This window comes from Mirounga angustirostris, unplaced genomic scaffold (genome assembly GCF_029215605.1).
Source record: "Mirounga angustirostris isolate CCGP_5_RB_7025 unplaced genomic scaffold, mMirAng1.0.hap1 SCAF_2, whole genome shotgun sequence".
Lineage (NCBI taxonomy): Eukaryota > Metazoa > Chordata > Mammalia > Carnivora > Phocidae > Mirounga > Mirounga angustirostris.
Genome location: NW_026991710.1, coordinates 67,835,437 through 67,856,701, shown reverse-complemented (window position 1 = coordinate 67,856,701; position 21,265 = coordinate 67,835,437). Strand labels below are relative to the sequence as shown.

At 36.9% G+C, this 21,265-nt stretch overlaps 1 protein-coding gene across 8 annotated transcripts in view; it reads left to right on the top strand.

Moving 5' to 3' along the window:
• Positions 1 to 21,265, top strand: part of WDFY3 (WD repeat and FYVE domain containing 3) — a 263,913-nt gene that overhangs the window by 105,272 nt on the left and 137,376 nt on the right. For 6 of the 8 annotated variants that reach the window (XM_064584729.1, XM_064584731.1, XM_064584732.1 and 3 more), the window contains 5 exons: positions 4,479 to 4,532; positions 8,612 to 8,721; positions 12,976 to 13,137; positions 17,357 to 17,549; positions 19,454 to 19,640. In XM_064584729.1, the coding sequence (XP_064440799.1) occupies positions 4,479 to 4,532; positions 8,612 to 8,721; positions 12,976 to 13,137; positions 17,357 to 17,549; positions 19,454 to 19,640 (706 nt within the window). The remainder of the gene's footprint in view (positions 1 to 4,478; positions 4,533 to 8,611; positions 8,722 to 12,975; positions 13,138 to 17,356; positions 17,550 to 19,453; positions 19,641 to 21,265) is intronic. The other 2 variants (XM_064584734.1, XM_064584730.1) reach the window with 1 other exon arrangement.

Genomic DNA, 21,265 nt, shown 5'->3' with positions numbered 1-21,265 from the left:
CTGAACTTTGAAGTCTGGGAATTCACATCCTTTAATTTTAGGAAAATTTTGTGAATTATTTGTATAATAATATCCTCCACTCAGTTTTCTTTTTCTGTTCAGATGTACCCCTGAGACTGTCCCTCTCATTTTCTTATTTTCTCTTATTTTGTATTTTTGGTTTTTGACCCTGCCATTCATCCCTTCTATGGAGGTTTTTTTTTTTTTTTCCCATTTGTGACATTATAATTTTAATTCCTACGAGTTTCTTTTTTTATTAGTGTCTGTTCTTTCATAGATGTCCTTTTTTAGCTCTGTTCCTTTCAAAAATTTTAATTTTTTGATTTGCTTTTGTCTTTTAGGTTAGAGGACTGTTTTGTTAACTTGCTTTTGTCTGTCTTTTAGGTTAGAGGACTTTTTTGTTAACTTGCTTTTGTCTGTCTTTTAGGTTAGAGGACTTTTTTGTTAACTTGCTTTTGTCTGTCTTTTAGGTTAGAGGACTTCCTTGGCCATCTGCTCATGTATAAGAACGGAGCCATAGAGAGCTGCTGGTAGCTCTGCACTTGTGGGTGGGGCTTGAAACCGTGGGCATCAGCCCAGTGTGATCCTGCTAGGCTGTTCTGTTGACTCTCTCCCCTGAGCTAGGCAGAGTCCCCAGTGAAGAATGTCCAGTTTCTACTTGGAAGATCCATGTCTCCCTCTCAGCATTTTGGAAGCCAAGTAGGGGAAAGGTCTGAGGACCCTCAGCATGCAGTGTGTAAGCTTCTGCTTGCTCTCCGTGAGCTGCAGCTGTGCCTGGTGTGATGGCTGCACTCCCTCACTCCCGCCCCAGCCCTAACACACTCCCTCACTCTTCCTACTGAGCACACCTCCAGTCTGATGCCCACATGGTGGGATCTGGGGGACTCTTACTGCTCTCTAACATCCTTTTACCAGGCCTTCTGTGTACACTCCCACATTTACCTGTTTCCAAAGGTACCTGGTGCCACCAATTCCTGAGCCTCTTGAAGGTTCTGTTGTAGTTTAGTTGCTTTTTCATTTTTCCTGCACTTGCTTTAAGATTCTAGAGTTTGCTAAATCAGTTACCACTAACCTCTCTGCTATTTTAGTATCCAAAATGTTGCTTCATCTTTCCTATTCTCTTTGTCCTTATGGGTTTAGGCTTTTTGAAAAATCCTTTTATAACCATTTTAGTGGGTGTATTAATCTGCTCAAGCTGCCATAACAAAATACCATAGACCAGTGACTTAAATTAACAGAAATAGTCCTTCCCAGTTCTGGAGCCTGAAAGTCTAAGATCAGAGTGCCAGCATAATTGGTTTCTGGTGAGATCTTTCTTCCTGACTTGCAAATGGCACCTTCTCAATGTGGCCTCCCCTGGAGGAGAGGAAGAGAGAGTTCAGGTGTCTCTTCTTATAAGGGCATTAATCTCCTCATGAGGACTCCCACCGTCATGATTGCATCTGAACCCTAATTCTCTCTCAAAGGCTCCATCTCTGATACCATTGCATTAAGAGTTAGTGCTTCAACAGAGGAATTTGAGGGAGAGGGGCACAATTCAGTTCATAGCCGTGGGACTTCAGGAGAAAGCAGAGGTAAATGCACGTGCACAACCTCCCATCTTTAACCGGAGCCCGTTATGGGGTCTTTGGAGCAACAGCCATTAAAATATTTTTGGATCGAGGGACTTAAATCTCTTATTCAGAAGCAGTACATTATATTAATTGATGTATGGATTTTAAAGTGAGATGATTTTAATTATACTTGCAGTCCTTAAAGCAAGTTCAGTGAAAGGTGGTAAGATGGTTTAAGGTAACCTCCCACCCCTGTCTTCTCCTTTCTCCATGCACAGTGGGACTCCATCCTTTTTGTCTTTCCTGATTTAGTTATTTCTGTAGAACAGAGAAGTTGCTCTTAAATATAAGATTTGTGTGTTTTATGCCTTTTTAGCTATTTTAAACAGGTAACATGAAGGGAAATTTCTCTGTTCTATACTGACTCCTGTCATTGAATTTTCTTTCTTGAGTGATATCCCTAGATTAGAATAAAATATTCCCCAAACTGTATTTACACTTGGTTTTCTGTTGCTGTCTTTTTAAATACCTAATCTGCATGTTTGTAGAAAAACGCTTTTCTGCACTAGAGATTTGTTTTCCTAAATCCTCTTACGATTTTACATAGATAGGGTAGGTTTTTTGACAAAATGAATAGTATCTTAAATGGAGTACAGGATGTCTTATTGTTAAATACAGTAATAGTTACACAAGTTTTTCCTTTAACTTTTTATGTTGAAATAATTCTAGACTCACCAGCAGTTGCAAATGTAGTACATAGAGCCCCCTGAGCCCCTCTTCCATTGGTGACTTCTTGATTTCTGGGTCTTTTTAAGATATATTTTTCCAGATCATGTAATTCCATACAATTTTTAGTTTTATAATTTATTGAAATTTATTAACTTCAGAATCCATTGAATTGAAATTCAAGTTTTGTAGATATTACCTCCACAAGAGAAACCTTTCCTGATCATCTCAAATAGATCCTTTATCCTCTATCCCCACACCAGTGAGTATTTTGTTCAGTCACCTTAAATACTTCCTATAGAACTTTGTCATCTGAAAGTATCTCGTTTACTTAATTTTATTGTCTCTTGTGTTCACCCCTGTATCACCTAGAGGACTACTTGTCACAGATGAGGTGCTCAAAAAATCTTTACTGATTTTTGATAGAGGATTTCTCTGTTTGGTTGTTTATTTTTTTTAAATGCTTTGAGAATTGGAGTAGTGTTAGAAAAGCTAGACTTACTGGTGTTTAAGAGAGAAAAGCATAATTTTGGAGTATCTCTTTCGTCAGTCTTAAAGACCCCTGGCTATGGGAATTCTTATTCTTTTATTTTTAGTTTTTAACATTGGAAGTTTCTTTTGGTCAGTTTTGTTATCAAACTTGGATGGAGGGGTGCCTGGGTGGCACACTCATTTAAGCGGCTGCCTTTGGCTCAGGTCATGATCTCAGGGTCCTGGGGTGGAGCCCTGCGTTGGGCTCCCTTCTCAGAGGGGAGTCTGCTTCTCCCTCTCCTTCTGACCCCGCCCCTGCTCATGCACACTCTCCTTCTCTCTCTCAAATAAATAAATTCTTAAAGATACTTTGATGGAGATTTTTTGATCTTTTGATTTTTCTAGTAAATTTTCAAGATCCCTAGGTACATTCTGAATCATCTTTTTTCTTTCTAAGATTTTATTTGAGAGAGAGAGAGAGCCTGAGGTGGGGGGGGGAGGGGCAGAAGGGAAAGACGACTCTGCGCTGAGCTTGGAGCCCAATGTGAGCCCAATCCGGAGCTTGATCCTAGGACCCTGAGATCATGGTCTGAGCTGAAATCAAGAATCCACTGCTTAACCAATTGAGCCAGCCAGGTGCCCCTGAATCATCTTACCTCTTGTATATCCCATTCTCATTTTGTGATTGACTGATTGATTTTAAGTGTATTGTACAGTTTGCTTTAAGCACAGTGTCTTACAGTAGATCTCCTGACCTTTTTTATCTTGTATAATTGTAACTTCATACTCATTGAACAGCAACTCCCCATCTCCTCCTTCTCCCAGCCCTTGGCATCATTCTACTTTTTGTTTCTATGAATTTGGCTACTTTTGATACCTTACATGACCTTTTATTTCACAGGAAGTTATTGAAAGTAATTTTGCTATAATTTATATGCACATAATTTTTCTCCAGAAATTGAGCCCTCTGTGATTCATTTGAAAGTTGTCTGTATTTGTTGTGCATCACAGCAAGGTTATATTTTCAGGACTCCTCTGAATTTGGTGTGAAGTACTTGTTATTTTGTTTGTTACCTAATTACCACTCACATATCAAGTCTTTTTATCAGATCACTTGTAATATGGATTGTAGTTCTCTCAGTAGGAAGATATGCTTATCTGCAATTCTGTTATTTTGAATCCATTCATCAGAAGTTAGTAAAAATGGAAACATGCAAAATGGATACAAGGACTGATGTGTAATATATGAGGGCAGTTTGACAGTTCTCGTTTTCTCTCTGTCTCCCATAATTCTCTCTTGGTTATTGCCTCCATGTGGCTTTTGTTAAAAATATGTAGTGGCCCTCAACTAATTTGAGAAGATTTATAATTTTGTGGCCATATTGTGTGCAGAGTATAGCTTAAGACTTTTTCCTACCTCTTGTAGTTATTTATTAAGTTGGACTATGCAGGCTGCTTCGTGCTAAGGGCATGTGGTCCGTGTATGTCATGGAAGCAAAAAATCTCCACCCATGTAAAAGTAGTATCTTCAGTTTATTGTTAATGACATCAGTGTGTGATAAATGCTGCTGTTAAATACAGTGGTGTGATTCCCCAGTGGGCGGCGGCCTGGTGATGGAGAAGCTGGGGGATGCTGGCTACAATTGGGGTCTTACACAGCATCTGTGGTGGGATTAGTGTCAGGTACTGAATCCCCAAGGAGACAACCCAGCCTCTTTTTTTAAACAGAAAAACAGTGTGCCCCGCTGTCCTCCAAGGATTTCAAAGCCACAACACCCTCAGGTAATTTTATTCCCAAGGTGTGGTTGTATATTATCAAATGAAAAAAGAGCATGGAAGCTGTGAGTTGTACTACTATTTTTCTGACTAACTTGCGGAGGTTTTTTGGGGATGGGAAAGAGTTTTTTAGGGCTTGGTTTCTTCATTAATGAAAAAAGAATGTAATACTGTGGATTCATTTCACATTATCATCCTGTTGCATAAGTTTGAAAATGACTGTGCTTTAAATGCAAAAGAAAAATTGTATTGCACTAACTAAATTTTGCCTTCTGATTGTTCTGAATATTGTCTAACTGAATTCACTTATATTCTGTCTTTAAATTTCTTTTAAAATTGTCTACCTTATATTAATCTAATAATGAGCTCTACTAACTCCATTTCTGTATTTTTCAGTTAACTTTATGTATTGAAATGCAGTGTGAAAGCTAAAGCTTGAATCAAATGATTGGCAACTCTCAGTATGGGTTAATATGTTCCTTTCATTAACTCTTACAACCTTCAGTTAAATCATTTAAATTTGTATTTGTTAAATATTAGTGAAATTGAAAGATCCTAATGCAATTTTTTTTATTAGAAGTGTTTTTCTTTCAAAGTTTTAAGAAACTATAATTTGTGGAGGTTTAATTTAAAATTACTTTCTAGTATACGTAATTTTTTAAAGATCACACTGAATGTTCAAGACTTTTGCAGTGAGCTTCTTGACTCATTTAAAATAAGAAGTGGGAGATCCCATTAAGGTGTTTTGAATGGCAGCATACTGAAATAAGTAGGTGAGAGTGAAATAGTTCTTATGAATACATTTGTTATGTAAAGATCCTTTGTCAATGAGGTCTTCTCCACATTCTTCTCAAAAAAGGATGGTTGTTATTAAGTTGGTAAAGTTGTTAGATACTGTTAATAATTACACTATCTTGGTCTTTTTCAAACTTTATTTTCATGTGTATTATTTAATCAGCTCAGTGATCCATTGAACTGTTGTAATGTTTAATAACAATTAGAACATTGAGGGTTTTTTTAAATCTATTATTTGTCTCTTCTTATCTTGAGGAATACCTTAATATTCATTGTCAGCCAACACAAGAGTAACCACACATTTGTATAAATGCCCACCGTTGCTCAGGTCAATAGAACTGTTGCAAGCCAAGAGTACATTTTTGGTGTTTTGGTTCTCAAAGTAAGCATTAGCATTCATTGTTCATAATTGACAACTTACTGAATAGCAGTTATTGAGTAGCAGAAGAGACATATTTGTCCAATTTCCTTTTAGCATTAATAACGTTATGTTAAAAAACATGGGTGGCATTGCAGTTCACTCAGAATGTGTCTTATTTGTAGCTCTCTAGCTTTCGTACTGGGAAGGTAATTTTGTTCGTCTCTTCAACATCTTTCTTCTTTTCGTCCTCTGTCAGAAGCATAGGTGGTATTGACCAGTTCATTTTCTAATCAATGTTTTTGTTGTTGTTATGAAATAGAATTTTTTTACATTGATTTCATGATGGAATAATCAACTTGAAGACTGCAAGTAGTTTTTTAATATGTTGAGTTATAAAGTTGGAAATGCACAATTTAACACCAAAGTTGCCTAACTTGTGCAGAAGCCTAGAAAATGAAAGCACAGCATGTCAGCCTTTGAGAATTTTACTTACTGGAAAGGAGTCATCTTCATTACACGAGCATTTGATTCCTATTAAGGAAAGAGGGCTTATGTAATAAAACCTGGCCCATGACAGGTTTGCAAGAAAAATTTACAGATCAATTTTTACTAATGATCTCAGGCCACAATTGCTAAAGAATGTTTCTCAGTGACATTCTTTTATTTGTTTGCTCCCCTCTCTATTGAGACCTTCACAATTTAACTAGCCTTAAACATTGCTTTCTTTATATTATTACTCCCCTTCTCAGAACTTTCAGGAATCTCTGTTATCCATAGTAAACACAAACACTTTTTTTTTTTTTAAGATTTTTAAAAATTTATTTATTTGACAGAGAGATAGTGACAGCAGGAACACAAGCAGGGGGAGTGGGAGAGGGAGAAGCAGGCTTCCTGCCAAGCAGGGAGCCCGATGTGGGACTCGATCCCAGGACCCTGGGATCATGACCTGAGCCGAAGGCAGACGCTTAACAACTGAGCCACCCAGGCGCCCCAAACACTCTTGATGTTTGTAACAAGTTGAGCTCAAAATGTCCTTCTTTGACCTCTTTAGCTTGACTTATTCACTCATTTAACAGATATGTATTGACTACCCACTTAGTGCCAGTGATGTGCTTCATACCAGGGATTGGCAGTGAACAAGGCAGATATGGAGTCTGCTCCCATGATGTTTATTTTCTAGAGAGGGGCGAGAGGGTATAAATCAGTGAAAATAGGAATACAAGAATTTCAACACTTTTAAGATACTGAAATATTAGAAATAAGCCAGGATTCTTTTGGCTTCCCTCTTCTCCAGTAAAAAAAATTTTTTTTAAATCACTATCTTTATCTCTTACAGGCTAGACAGCTTGGGTTTGAATACAAGTTCTGTCACTGACTAACTGTGTGGCTCTAGGCAAATTACTCATCCTCTCTGTTTCTCAGTTTGTATTATTATAACAGGTATAATGATAGAAAATAACTCATAAGGTTCTTGTAAAGATTAAATGAGTTAAATCTTCAAGTACCTAAAAGAGTGTTTGTTACACAGTTAAGACTTAGTAAAATTAAGCTATTTAAAATTTTTCCTATTAAAATACTCTTTCAAATGGAATTATGTAAAGGTGAAATATGCCCAGCAAAGTATCCAATGTAAGTCTTGTATTCATTCAATTATTTAATGAAACACTTTTATCTTGATTGTCTTAAATGGAAGAAAAAATACCTTGAAGGCAACCTAAAATCTATTTATTCTACATTTTGCATTTTTATGATGTGTATTAAGTGTACATTAGCAACTTATCAGGTTGGTTTTGATAAGTGAACAAATTGGACTTACTTTTTGACACTTTATTTTTTTAAATTTTATTTTATTATGTTATGTTAGTCACCATACATTATATCATTAGTTTTTGATGTAGAGTTCCATGATTCATTGTTTGCGTATAACACCCTATGCTCCATTCAGTACATGTCCTCTTTAATACCCATCACCAGGCTAACCCATCCCCCACCCCCTCCCCTCTAGAACCCTCAGTTTGTTTCTCAGAGATTTTTTGACATTTTAATTCATCTCATATATTGATAGAAACAATGATGAGCTCTGTGCTGATGAAATTAAGCACATGGTTCAGGATTTGTCCATTTTCCCTTACCTCTCAAACCATAACTAAATGTACTTCATAGATTCCTCCAACGCTGTCATTCTGTGCCTGACACTCACTATTCCTACTGTCAGCTGTTCAAGTCCCCCCTCGTGCATATCACTGGGGCGGCTCCTGATTTGGGTCACCTCCACCAGAGTCTTTGCCCTTCCAGTTTGTCTTACACATCACCACTACATAGTCTTAGAACGACCCTTTCATCATCTACTTTGCTTGAGAAACTACACTCGCTTTCTCTTGCGCAGAGAGTCAACAGCCTTTAGATTACCTTCTTCATAAATTGGCTTTGATTTTCTATCACTACTGTTGATGCTGGACTCTTAATTCTCAAAATTGTAGAATATTAATGCAGTGTTATAGTTCTTTGTCTTGATCTTAACTTAATTAGGCTCAGTCTTCTATTTACACTTTTGTTTTAATACTGTGCTTTTAATCTCTCTGTTCCCTGCCTTCCCTCCCACTTCCTAGACAAACATATCTTTGTTTTCCAGGTACGTTGAGCTCAAATTTTACCTTTCTCATGACTCTTTTTGACTAGCTCGTGATGTAACTGTCCCTGAAATATTTAGGTTGACTTCTCCGCTTCTGTATTGATGTGACAATATGCTGTAAGGGCCTAGATATACCATTAAAATATTGCTCTTTTTAACAGATTTTACACAGAGCATGCAGTTGTGCTGATATAAAGCACGTGCTTAGTAAATGATCATTTTTTTGGCCAGGCTTTAAAGAAGAGCCACTTTATATCTGATATCCCCCCACCTCATGGCTTTCCTTTGGTTTTATAGAGGCTGCAAGTCGGGCCATAGTCCAGTTCCTAGAAATCAATCAGAGTGAAGAAGCCAGTAGAGGTTGGATGCTTCTGACAACAATTAATTTGTTAGCATCCTCTGGTCAGGTGAGTTCTTTGTTTTTATGTTTGATAACTTGACTTCTTTTTTATCCTCTTGGAATTTTGTGAAGTTAAATTTATCATCGTTCCCAAATGAGGTTTTATGATAATCATTATATTCTTCTAATGCTTCTAATGCTTTATTTCATGCTTCTTATAACATCTCTATGAGGAGGTTTCTGTTTTATAAATTTTACACCTGAGAAAATGCCTAACTTGAACAGTGTTTTCCATCTTTGTCATGTCATAACACATGTGGAACACGATAGCTTGCGTACATGTGTGGGGCACAGTGCTGGACTTCTGTGATTGTAGGTGAGTAGCCCTGAGCCCTGGCTCCATCTGGCCCAGACCAAACACTTCTGTGATCCATGTTAGGGCACTTACCCTAGAAGTCAGGTCACTTCACTAATAAGGAGTAATCATCAGGTCACTTCGCTAATAAGGAGTAAATGACATGGAAAATATTTTTAAATTCTTCTAATTTTTATGGAAAATAGGGGAATACTGACATTTTCAGGATAATATATATTCCCTTCCCGTTTGATTTATTCTGGAGATTGCTTACACGCCCCCCCCACTCCCCCCCTCCCCCGCCAGTCACCTTTAAACATCTGCCATGATCTGTGTTGCATCTACTCAGTGATGAGCTGTTTGGATACCCGATTTTTGGCCTGTGATGTTGTGGGCATGAAAGTTATTCAACCTTCTACAGTTCCGAGTAGAATTACCTATCGAAGTTAGTATCAGTCTTGAGAATGGCTACTCTCTAAATTACAGTGGGCTTTCAAACAACTCACATCATTTTTATTTATTTATTTATTTATTTATTTATTTATTTATTTATTTATTTGAGAGAGAGAGAAACAGCATGAGAGGGGATAGGGTCAGAGGGAGAAGCAGGCTCCCCGCTGAGCTGGGAGCCCAATGTGGGACTCGATCCCAGGACTCCGGGATCATGACCCGAGCCGAAGGCAGTCGCTCAACCAACTGAGCCACCCAGGTGCCCCAACTCACATCATTTAATAATGGGACTGACAGAGGTGTCTGTGACGCTAGTCATACTGCAGTGACAGGCCACAGCAGAAACAGTGCATATTCCTTAGTAACCGTATCCTGACACTAGTCACTAGCCTCAAGTAGTAGCACTTGGACTTTTTCCCCTTAGAATGATCTGTTTCCCTTTTTTGTTTGCTGGTTTAGGTTTGTTTGTTTCTTTCTTAAATCACAAAAGGAATCAGACCAACTTGTTCTGATGTACCTGGGACTTTCCAGATTTTAGCCCGGAAGCCCCACATCCCAGACAACCCTTGAGTCCTGGGCAAATGGAGCTGTTAATTTACCCCAAGTAACCTTCAGATAGTCCTAAAGAGGCCCACTGTTTCCATGTATCTGTGACCATACCAGAAGACCATCAAAATGTCGATTCTATTTGCTGTTGATGGGAGCTATAAATGCCTCCATATTACTATATCAAAATTTGGTTTGGCTTAGAATAGCATATAAAATAATCGTTTTTAATTGGAATATTTCTAAGGGTTTTTTTTAAGATTTTTATATACTGAAAGAGGGAGAGAGAGCACGAGTGGGGGTGAGGGACAGAGGGAGAGGGAGAAGCAGACCCCGCTGAGCAGGGAGCTGCGACTTGGGGCTCCATCCCAGGACCCTGAGATCATGACCTGAGCTGAAGGTAGACGCTTAACCGACTTAGCCACCCAGGCGCCCCAGAATATTTCTAAGTTTTATTCGTATTTTCTGTAGATGCTTTCTCAGGTGTGAACAGAAAGTGTGTCCTTACTAAATACCTAACATGTAGAAAGTCAATATATGTGGATTAACTTAAATGTGTACAAATGGACAGATTGCCTTAAAAGTGTAAGAAAAGAATCAGGAGAAACCTAATCACTTTTTGAAAAAATTACAAAAGTTTCCAGTTACTTGTTTGGATACCAAGTTATACTTTTAGTGTATCAGTTATAAAATGAAAATGAAAAATCATACCATTTTGCCTAATGGAAAGGGAAAGCTAGTAATAACCTAACTAGAAAAAGAAACATTTTATTTAAAAAAAAATTTTTTTTTAAAGATTTTATTTATTTATTTGACAGAGAGAGACACAGCGAGAAAGGGAACACAAGCAGGGGGTGTGGGAGAGGGAGAAGCAGGCTCCCCACTGAGCAAGGAGCCCGATGTGGGGCTCCATCCCAGGACCCTGGGATCATGACCTGAGCCGAAGGCTGACATTTAACTGACTGAGCCACCCAGGCACCCCGAAAAAGAAACATTTTAAAAGAAAATTCAGTGTTGTGTATTTTGAGTTGGCCTTTTTTTTGCCTGCCATTTCCTGTTGGTAGCAGTAAGGTACAGAGATGACTAAAACATGTCCTAAATCAACATGTAGATGACAGACATGGAGTAGATGAAGATAATATTATAAAATGCAATCATGGGGTCTGTGTAGTGCTATGAAAATAGAAATGTGGAATGTGAGAGTTAAAATTTTGTAGGTGAGGGTGGGAGGATAGATGAGGAATTAAAGCTTCTGACATGGGCAGACCTTTAAACTGAATGTCAGATATATAGAGACAAGGGGTAACTAGAAATAATCTTAGTGGGAAGAGCAAAGGGTTTTTGATTTAGAGGCAGGAAACGATGCTGGATGTGTAGAAAGGGACCAGATCATGCAAGGGATTGTTCTTTTTTGTTTGTTTGTTTGCAAGGGATTGTTCTTTAGGCTTATCACCCTGCTATTGCATTAGTTCAGGCCCCAGCTCTCATATGGTTTTCTGTATTAGTTTCCTAATTACCCTGGCTTTCTTGCTCTTCATATCTAATTTAGGTCTAGACTACCACCAGCTAATTTTCTGAAATCTGGTTCTGTTGCTCCTTTGTTTATAACACTTCAGTGGTTCTCCAGTGCCAGCAAAATAAAAGTCAAACCAGAATGGGAGAGCATATGCATACATAGGTCATCAGACATTCCCACTTGGGGACCATTAAACCAGCTCTCTCACCTAAGGCAGGTTATGTCAGTGATGAGCTTCCACTGCTTCATGTGTGAGGTCAGGATCATACAATAATAGAGTCTACCTTGTAGGGTTGATGGAGGATAATAGATAAGATAATTAAAATGCTTAGCCTTATGCCTGTTTTATACTTAACACTTATTAAAGATTAGACATTATTATTGTGGCTTTTCAGGAATTAACAGTTTTGGACTCAGGTTCCTGAAACATACTGCCTATGTGTCTTCCAGGTGATCTTTCCCGTCTTTAATTCCTATCCTTCCCCATTCCATTCCTGGCAGTGTTGATCATTCCCTTCTAGATTAGCCTGTGTGTATTATCATTGCTACACTTAAGAGATTAAATCTCTTTAATCTAAAATAAATAGTTGAACCTGCTTCTGCTAGTAGACTACAGTCTTCTGAAGGGCAGGGGTGCTTTGTCGCTGCATGCCCCGTTTCTAGCACAGTGCCAGACATACCCTACGCATTCAAAAATTGCTTGATGAAAAAGCTAATAAACTAAATACAGATGATGCCGACCTCTTGATCTCCAGTGTGGTAAAACTTTTTGTTCCAAACTGCACCAAAAGAAAATTTGGCAATTATTATAGCATACTTCTTAAGAATACTGGAAGATTCACCATAAGAAGGTGGAATTTCTTCCTTTAGAAATTGTTGAAAATGATACAGAGATTTTTTGTGTGTCAGTGATGGCTATATCCCTCAAGTGTCCTTCCAGCCCCAAGAACGAATAATTAGAATAAAAGTGATAGTCAAGCAACTATTAACATGTAATTTAGTGCTTAATATATCTTGCATTTGTTATATAATGCTTATATTAACTCTAAGACCTATGTGGCATTATATCTGTTTTATAGGAGAAGAAAGTGAGGTCCAGCAAAATTAGTTTGCCCAAGTTTATGGTTATGTTTCTTTTTTCTAAATCACAAAGCTTATGTTCTTTGAAACATGATTCCTCTTAATAAATAAATAGCAAATTTAATAAATAACAAACACACCTCAATGTTGGATTAAAGCAAAGTTGTTCAAATGGAAAATGAGTATTTGTCACTGTGGAGTAATTTTCTAAAAATTTTCAGGCATTTAAAAAGTTACTTTGATATATAATTTTCTGGCTTAAAATTTGTGAGTTAATGATTTAACTTCTGGCCTAAAATTTGTGAACTTCCTTAGCTGTACCAGTTACAGTTATATCTATCTACCTTTCACTTATTTATTGGTTTGTTTTCCAGAAAACCGTGGACTGCATGACAACGATGTCAGTGCCTTCCACCCTGGTTAAATGTTTGTATCTGTTTTTTGACCTTCCACATGTGCCTGAGGCCGTTGGAGGTGCACAGAATGAGCTACCTCTAGCAGAACGTCGTGGACTACTCCAGAAAGTTTTTGTACAGGTATGGAAGGTGCTATTTGTCTGCCCATCAATACCAGTCTATTTAAAGTGAAACAGGTGCACTCCTTAAAGAGATGTTCTGCCTATTCCATTTTCTATAGTATTCTATGCTCTTTTTTTTTTTTTTAAGATTTTATTTATTTGACAGCGAGAGAGAAAGAGTACACAAGCTGGAAGAGAGGCAGATGTAGAGAGAGAGGGGAGCAGTGAGCCTGACACGGGGCTAGATTCCAGGACCCTGGGATCATGACCTGAGCCAAGTGCAGACACTTAACCAACTGAGCCACCCAGGCACCGCTTCCATGCTCTTTTTTATTGACTTTATCTCATATAATTGTCAAATTTCTTGAATCTGAACACTTATTTTAAGGAGTAATGGAGTGAGGCATTAACAAGTTTATTTCTCTGGACAGATTCAACTATTAAGGTTACCTTTGATAAAGCAGTAACATCTCTAAATGAACTAAGCAAGAAAGAACTTCTGTTGACAATCATATTAAATTTGGGGCAGTATTTCTTAAAATATGAAGAAATTCTGTTTGTTGCTCTAAATACAGGAAATTCCTAGCCTATAAATATTTTACTTGTAAAAGGCAGTTTATTTTAGTGGCTTCTGCCACCTCCTCTGCTCCCTGCTTGTGAAGTCCTTCTTCACCACTGTTGCTGCTGTCTTTTAATAGCATTAGCAGTTAACCAAGGTTTAAATAGATCTTTGTTAGTTAGCCTGGAAATACTGCCATCATTTTGATATCCTTCCTTGGGAGAAAATTTTCAAAACAAAGTACACACATGTGGAATATGGTTCGTCCATGGGACTAATAGAGTATTTAAAAAACCACGTTTGACACAAGATGACTGCATCATTTTACTTATGTGACTGCAACGTGGTAAAACTCTTAGCAAGTAGAGTGGTGGTTCCCAGGATCTGGAGGGTGGCGAACAAGGAGTTGTTGTTCAGTGGGTATAGAGTTTCAGTTTTGCAAGATGAAAATATTCTAGAGATCTGTTGTACAGCAACATGCATGTAATGAACACCACTCTATACTTAAAAATGATTAAGATGATAAATTTTGTGTTACATGTTTCCACCTCCATTAAAAAAAAAACAAAAACCACACCTGTTTAAATTCAGGTCACTGGAATTATGTAACTTAAGATGCAGATTTCTTACCTCTGAAATAAGGATAACGATAGCTACCTAAAGGATTTTTGTGAGGCTTAAGTGGAATAATATACAAGGCGATGGTTCTCTGTCCTGGGTGTGGTAGACATGACCTGAAAGTCCCTGTGATTGCTGCTCTTGCCACCACCAATGCCGCTATTGTCAGAGTGGCAGAGAGGACAGCGGATCTGCAGGGGATAAGGTAGAGCTGGGTACAGGTGATGATTGCACCTCGTAGTAATGCGGTCTTTGCTGCAGAGCTTTGTGGAGGTGTGAGCAATGAAGGGACAGGAGAGAGGGAAACTAAGGCAGTTTTAGAAAGGAAGAGACATGGGGCGCCTGGGTGGCTCAGTCGGTTAAGCGTCTGCCTTCAGCTCAGGTGGTGATCCCAGAGTCCTGGGGTTGAGCTCCAGGTCAGGCTCCCTGCTCAGTGCGGAGCCTGCTTCTCCCTCTGCCTCTGCCTCTCCCCCCACTTATGCTCTCTCTCTCTCAAATAAATAAATAAAATCTTAAAAAAAAAAAAAAAAGACAGGATTATCAATAAAGTACTAATTCAAATATTTGTTGAACACTGGATTTCTTAGATAACTTTTTGCTAGTGGTTAGGTAGCCTCCATTATCTCGTACAATTTGGAAGACAACCCATGACTTTAGAGGTTTTGTTTTTCCACAAAATGATGATGAGAGCAAATGGCAGAAATAGGATTAGAATTTATGTGTATCTGAGTCCTGAATTAGATTGGATGAGAAAAGCAATGGGAATAAACAAAGGAGTAAATCCCATAGGAATTAAAGCTGCTTTAAGACATTGCTAATGAATGTGGCGGGTTATTCTTTGCTTATTAGACTAGTAACCCTATTTCAATAAAGCTTTTCTAAAGAGCTAATTAATACCTTAGGCAATAAATGGAAGCCGAATTTTATGTATTTAATGCTAAATAAGTATAGCAAAGATTTCTTCTGAAACTTTATTAAAAAAAAAAATGTTTTCTGCATCTGAATGCAGTGGATGTTTCCAAATGAATGTGGGATTCATTTCAGCATATTGGAACCATTGAATGTTAAGGCCACAAGGAACTTCAAAGAGAATTTGAATGAAACTCCCCATTTAAAGTTACAGAAACTAATAGCTGAGGCTGTGATCCACAGCAGTTGTGTGGCAGGGGTGGGGGCCTGGCTCTTCCCACCTCCTAATCCAGGGTTCCTTTAGCCCCACTTCCTCGTTTCAGTTTCTCCTTACAGGCTGGACACTGTGGTCGCCATTTTGTCTAGAATGGCAATGGAGACAGACTTACTAAATGTTTTCAGGGCACATATTGTTTATGAAAGTTGAAATCCATATGTTTATGTTACGTGACAGATGTTTCCTGGGACCTTAGCATTGGTACTGCTTCATGTAGGCATTCATTGTGTTGTTCTGTTTGTTTGTTTTGTGGGATTTTTTGTTGTTGTTGTGTTGATGTGGCCAGTTATTTTTCTGCCACGCTTGGCTAGACTTAGTAGTGTATGGGAGAAGAGGAATGAGATATTGACTCTTTGGTTTTTTATTCTATAAAATGAAAGGATTACATGAGATTATTTCTGAGAATCCTTTTGCCTTTAAAGATTAAGAACTAGTTATTTTAAGAATCAACAAATTTAGGGAATTAAATCCAGTTCATTTTTGAGAACAAAGATTTGATTTGGAAAAAAGTATTTTATTTTCGGGTTTGTTTTTATGTTACAAATTAGAGCAATGACATCCAATGAGAACCAGTGAAAGGTATAATTGATAATACACGTTTCCGAGGATAGATATTTTTGCTGCAGTTGATGATCTTTTTTTCAAATTATCTTTTTTGTTGCATTTGACACATATGGGAAAAGATAATACCTATTACATATATTAAGTCAGTATCCAACGGTTTCTCCAGGCATTTCTGTGTGTGTCTGTTGGGGACGAATACCTGTTTTTACCAATTTTGTAAATATCTTATTTCTCTGAATTCTTGGTCCTTTTTTCCCCCCCTGTTCCTCATACTTGGCAGCTATGAATTAGAAGGCCCTTCTATTTAAGTAAATTTTTGCATTGAAGATAATAGGGAAAGTAAAACCTATCTTTCTTAGACAAAACATATTTTAAATACTTTTTTTATATTTAGCAGTTTCCCCACAGATACTGAAATACTCGAATTTCATGAAGCACTTATCTTTCAAGAGAATAAAATTTACATAAATTATACTTACTTTATTCATTATTACATATATTTTTAAATATTTAGAAAAGAATTTGAGCAAGAAGAAGAAAAGTTAACTTCTCCTGACGCTGAGTCAAGATTAGAAGAAAAAAATCCATCGAGGGCAGAAACCATGGCTGAATTCTGCAAATAGTGGCTCTTAGTGCTTTGAGTACTTGTGTAATGTGTATTCAACAAATCATAGTTAAATAAGTTCTCATTCCAAAGTTTAAGAAGTTTTGAATCTTCTTTGAAAGCTAAGCCTTAGAAGATACTTGGCTACTAGGCTTAACTGAAAGATACCTCTGAATTAAGATGATTTTATTATTGTGATATCCCCTTCTACTTGTATAGAAATTGGAACAATTCCGAAACACTTTTCAAGACCTGTTTTTACTTTCTCACCTCCCTAAAACTGTCCTTTTTAGAGAAGAAAATTGCATCTCATCTATGACAATCTAAGAATTAAAGAACCAAATTAGAAAACCAAAATGTTGCCCTTGAAAGTTACTGTTGATTTATTCCATTTCAGAGTCAGTATGCAAAAATACCACAGAGAAGACAGGATAGTAAACAGAGTTGGTTTTTTTTCTTTTGTTTTTTGTTTTTAAATAAGCTGATAAAAGTAGGTCTGGTTTACGGTCTTAACACACTTCTAAATTATAGATGTTTTTTTTTTAACGTTGCCTAAGTTAGAGCACCCATCATTGTGGCTTTAATGATATCACGTAATACTAATCCTGGACTTTCAGAGTTTTTAATAACCAGATCTAGTCCTCTTCTAGCTCCTCCCTTTACCCAACCATTCATTTATTTAAATACACATTTGTTTTGTTTTTTAGATCTTAGTGAAACTCTGCAGTTTTGTTTCTCCGGCGGAGGAGCTGGCTCAAAAAGATGATCTCCAGCTTTTATTCAGTGCAATAACCTCTTGGTGCCCTCCCTACAACCTGCCTTGGAGGAAGAGTGCTGGAGAAGTCCTTATGACCATATCCCGTCATGGTCTTAGTGTCAATGTAGTAAAGTATATTCATGGTGAATATTTCTTTATGTTCATTTTTGGTGCTCTAAGTTTCTTTCAATTTTCTCTTCCTCATATGACGACAGACTGCTTTTTATCTCTCAATTCTCTAAAGATTCTATTTTAAGTTAAAAATGATACTTGCCAGATGAAAAAAAAAATTTTTATTTGTGAGACATTTCAAATGTAAGAAATTTTTATATGTTCCAAACAATGGATATCTACAAGAGTTGAAGTAATTTCATTGTCATGTAAATGTTTAATCATAATTTAAGTTTGGTGTCGTAGCCTGTTCTTCCCTACTCTTCTACTGAAAAAATAAATTTTTTTGAGATGCTATAGTTTAAAGCTTTTCTGAAGGTATTTCATAAGTAGATAAGTGTCTGTCCAATGGGCATAAATGAAATAAGGTAGATTCTTTATCATCAGTAAGGAGAAATTGTGCATTCTATTTAACTCCTATGTAAGTGTCAGCTACCCTTTAAAATGTCTTAATAGGAGACAGTGTAGTAGCTCATATAGTTTACTTCTCATATATTTTTTCCTGAAAATCTTACAAAATAATTTCTAGTACAATTGTTTGTTTACTCACCTAACATCAGTCAGTCATTAAATGGTTCTTGCCTACATTCCCATGTTAAATCTCCTTAGCTTTTGTTATGTGACATTGGGTGTCTTTAGACAAATTTCTTTAAAGATAAGAGAGAGAAAAATCTTTTTTTTTTTTTTTGAGAGTTTACACTCTATTTTATTTCATGGAACAACTAATAAATCATAGTGAGTTATGCTTCATTCAGAACCCCATTTCTATTCTTAAATTTGTTCACGATTCATGAGTCAACCTGCTTTTGTTTGAACCATACTCCTCCATGCTTTTACGAAGTTATGAGTGTTCTGTGGAAAATTTGCTCTAACTAAAAGATCAGAAGGGGCTACAAGGACAAATGAGTTATATTCACACCCTAGTGCCTGCCCAGCTGTGTGAGGGCTTCTGTGACACACGTCATATCCCCCCAGCACCTCTCCACAAGGCTCAAAACCCTGGCTGTGCTGGGAAAGCCTCTGTAGGTGAGGAGTGTGTGACAGCCTGCTCGAGGGTCCAGGCCCAGCATCTCTCTGACTGGGAGGCTGGACTAGGCCTGCAGATGTGCCCGCAGGTGGCTGAGAGAAAATCTTTTTTGAAAAGATTTTAATCGCCAAAGTCAGTGAGAAGGTATAACTATGCTTTAAATGAGTAACATACAGTGCAAACGTAATTTAAAAAATTTTCTTTCCTGAAGTATTTCTGTATCTCATTGGTCCATATTCACTCTAATTTGTGCTTTTAAACTAATGATTGGATTTTTCTTTTTAAACTTGGAAGATGGGTTTTCTTTTTCCCATCCTAACATAAAAGATCAAAAATATCGTTTGGGGACGCCTGGGTGGCTCAGTTGGTTAAGCGACTGCCTTCGGCTCAGGTCATGATCCTGGAGTCCCAGGATCGAGTCCCGCGTCGGGCTCCCTGCTCAGCAGGGAGTCTGCTTCTCCCTCTGACCCTCCTCCCTCTCACGCTCTATCTCATTCTCTCTCTCTCAAATAAATAAATAAAAAGAAAAAAAAATCTTAAAAAAAAAAAATATCGTTTGGCAGCAAGCAATCATTTTGTTTAATGAAAAACATCCAAGTATCATATAAAAACTATAATAAATGTCAAATATTTTTCAACATTTCTTGTATTACCCTTTGTTTAGTACTTAGAGGCAGAGCTTTTCCAGTGAATTTGACTCTTATATTTACTTGAGAATGTGTAACATTTATCTTACAGTATTTTATAGATACATTAAAATTTAATATTTCATTAAACACTGGTTTAAGAATAAAAATTTTCTTAAGCAATTGACATAAATAATACATATTTATTTCTTAATTTTTGCAGAAAAAGAATGTTTATCTACATGTGTTCAGAATATGCAGCAATCAGATGACCTGTCTCCCCTAGAAATTGTTGAAATGTTTGCTGGGCTTTCTTGTTTCCTCAAAGATTCGAGTGATGTTTCCCAAACTCTTTTGGATGATTTTCGGATATGGCAAGGATATAATTTCCTTTGTGATCTCTTGCTTAGGTAAAACCCCACAATTTAAGAATATATTTTAAATGTCTATTCAGTCTTTGTCAATGGAAACAATGTGGTTTGGGCCATGCAAAAAAGGGAATTAATCACTTACTCAATGTATACTTTATCCCTTTGGCTTTAATCAGTTCTTTTTATTCTTGTCAACAGAGTATAAAAAGTGAGTTTAAGCTCACAAATGCAGGCTACAAATGTGGTGGAGCCCATGGTTAGGTGTGGAAGTAAATCTGTTCTTCAGTAGCTGAGGGAGAAGAGCTTAGATGAACTAATTAACATCTTCCTAAAGTGTAAACTCGTGCTTAATTATATTTTGGGGATTTCCTACTATACCAGTGCTTTATTAATGTAGTTAATAACAAGAATAATTATGTAGATTGAATGAGACCTTACAAATGTATATATAAAACAAAATGTTTCACAAGCCCCCCTTTCCCATCCCAAATGTTTTATGCATATCCTGGGGAAATGGCTGGCTGCAAATTTATTAGGAAGAAACTACTTATGTCTCACTAGTTGTTTCTGGCCCATTACTTACTTTTAAATCATTTGATCTGTTGTAAACCAGCCCTATTTTATAAACTCCTTGTTTCTAACAGCAGTTTAACCTAGTTGCCACTACTGCTAAGCAACTCCCAGAGTTGCAATTTTGCATATATATCTTAGTTTACAAAGGAGGACATGAAAGTTGATAAAGTAAGCATTTCACATTACTAGGGGGCTGTTAATTGGTGTAATCCTTTGAGAATGCAGGTTGATCAGATACAATCAAGAGCCTCAAAAATGTTGATACACTTTGACATGATAATTTCACTTATGGTCATTAATCCTAAAAATATAATCCTAAATGTAGACAAAATTTTATGTGTATTAGTACTCCTATATTCTGATTTCTACTGGCTGTCCCACCTCCCTCTCCCCAAATCTGTGGTTGGCTCTCCATGACCATTGAAAGAATATCTATAAGGATTTTATATTAAAAGGAGAAGCATTTGTGTTAACACTGGTAAATGGAAAAAACAGGGTTATAAAATTCTGTATATGGTATAAAAATAACTATTATTAAGACCAAACTTTTTACAATAAAAAAAGGCAAGTTTATAAACCATATCAGAATATTAAAAAGTGTCTTAGTTGTGAGGTTAAACATACTTTTTTCTACTTTAGTGCATTCTTCAGCTTTATTTTAATGAGAATAATTAGTTCTTTTAGGGAGGAAGCCCCAATAAATCTTACTCTTCAAGAGTTTTTGCACCCCATTTTGTGTTCTCAAGCCACAGTCAAAAGATAATTCCATAATGACTCCAAATGTTTCTTTTAAAGAAATATTGTTTTAAAAATTGTTAGACTCTTCAGAACTTTATTTAAATGTATTCTAATGAGAGTATCTGAATTAATTAATGAGATACAGATAAAGACTTAGAACTCTTTCCAAGAAATTCATTTTTAAAAATTGTTAACAGAAAAAATGTCTTCAGAAAGAAATGGTTAATAAGGTTTTTAGTTGTAAACAGTGAAACTTTATAATCTTAGAGTTTTAGGGAACTTAAGAGACATTTAGTGTGGGGCGCCTGGGTGGCTCAGTTGTTAAGTGTCTGTTTTCGGCTCAGGTCATGATC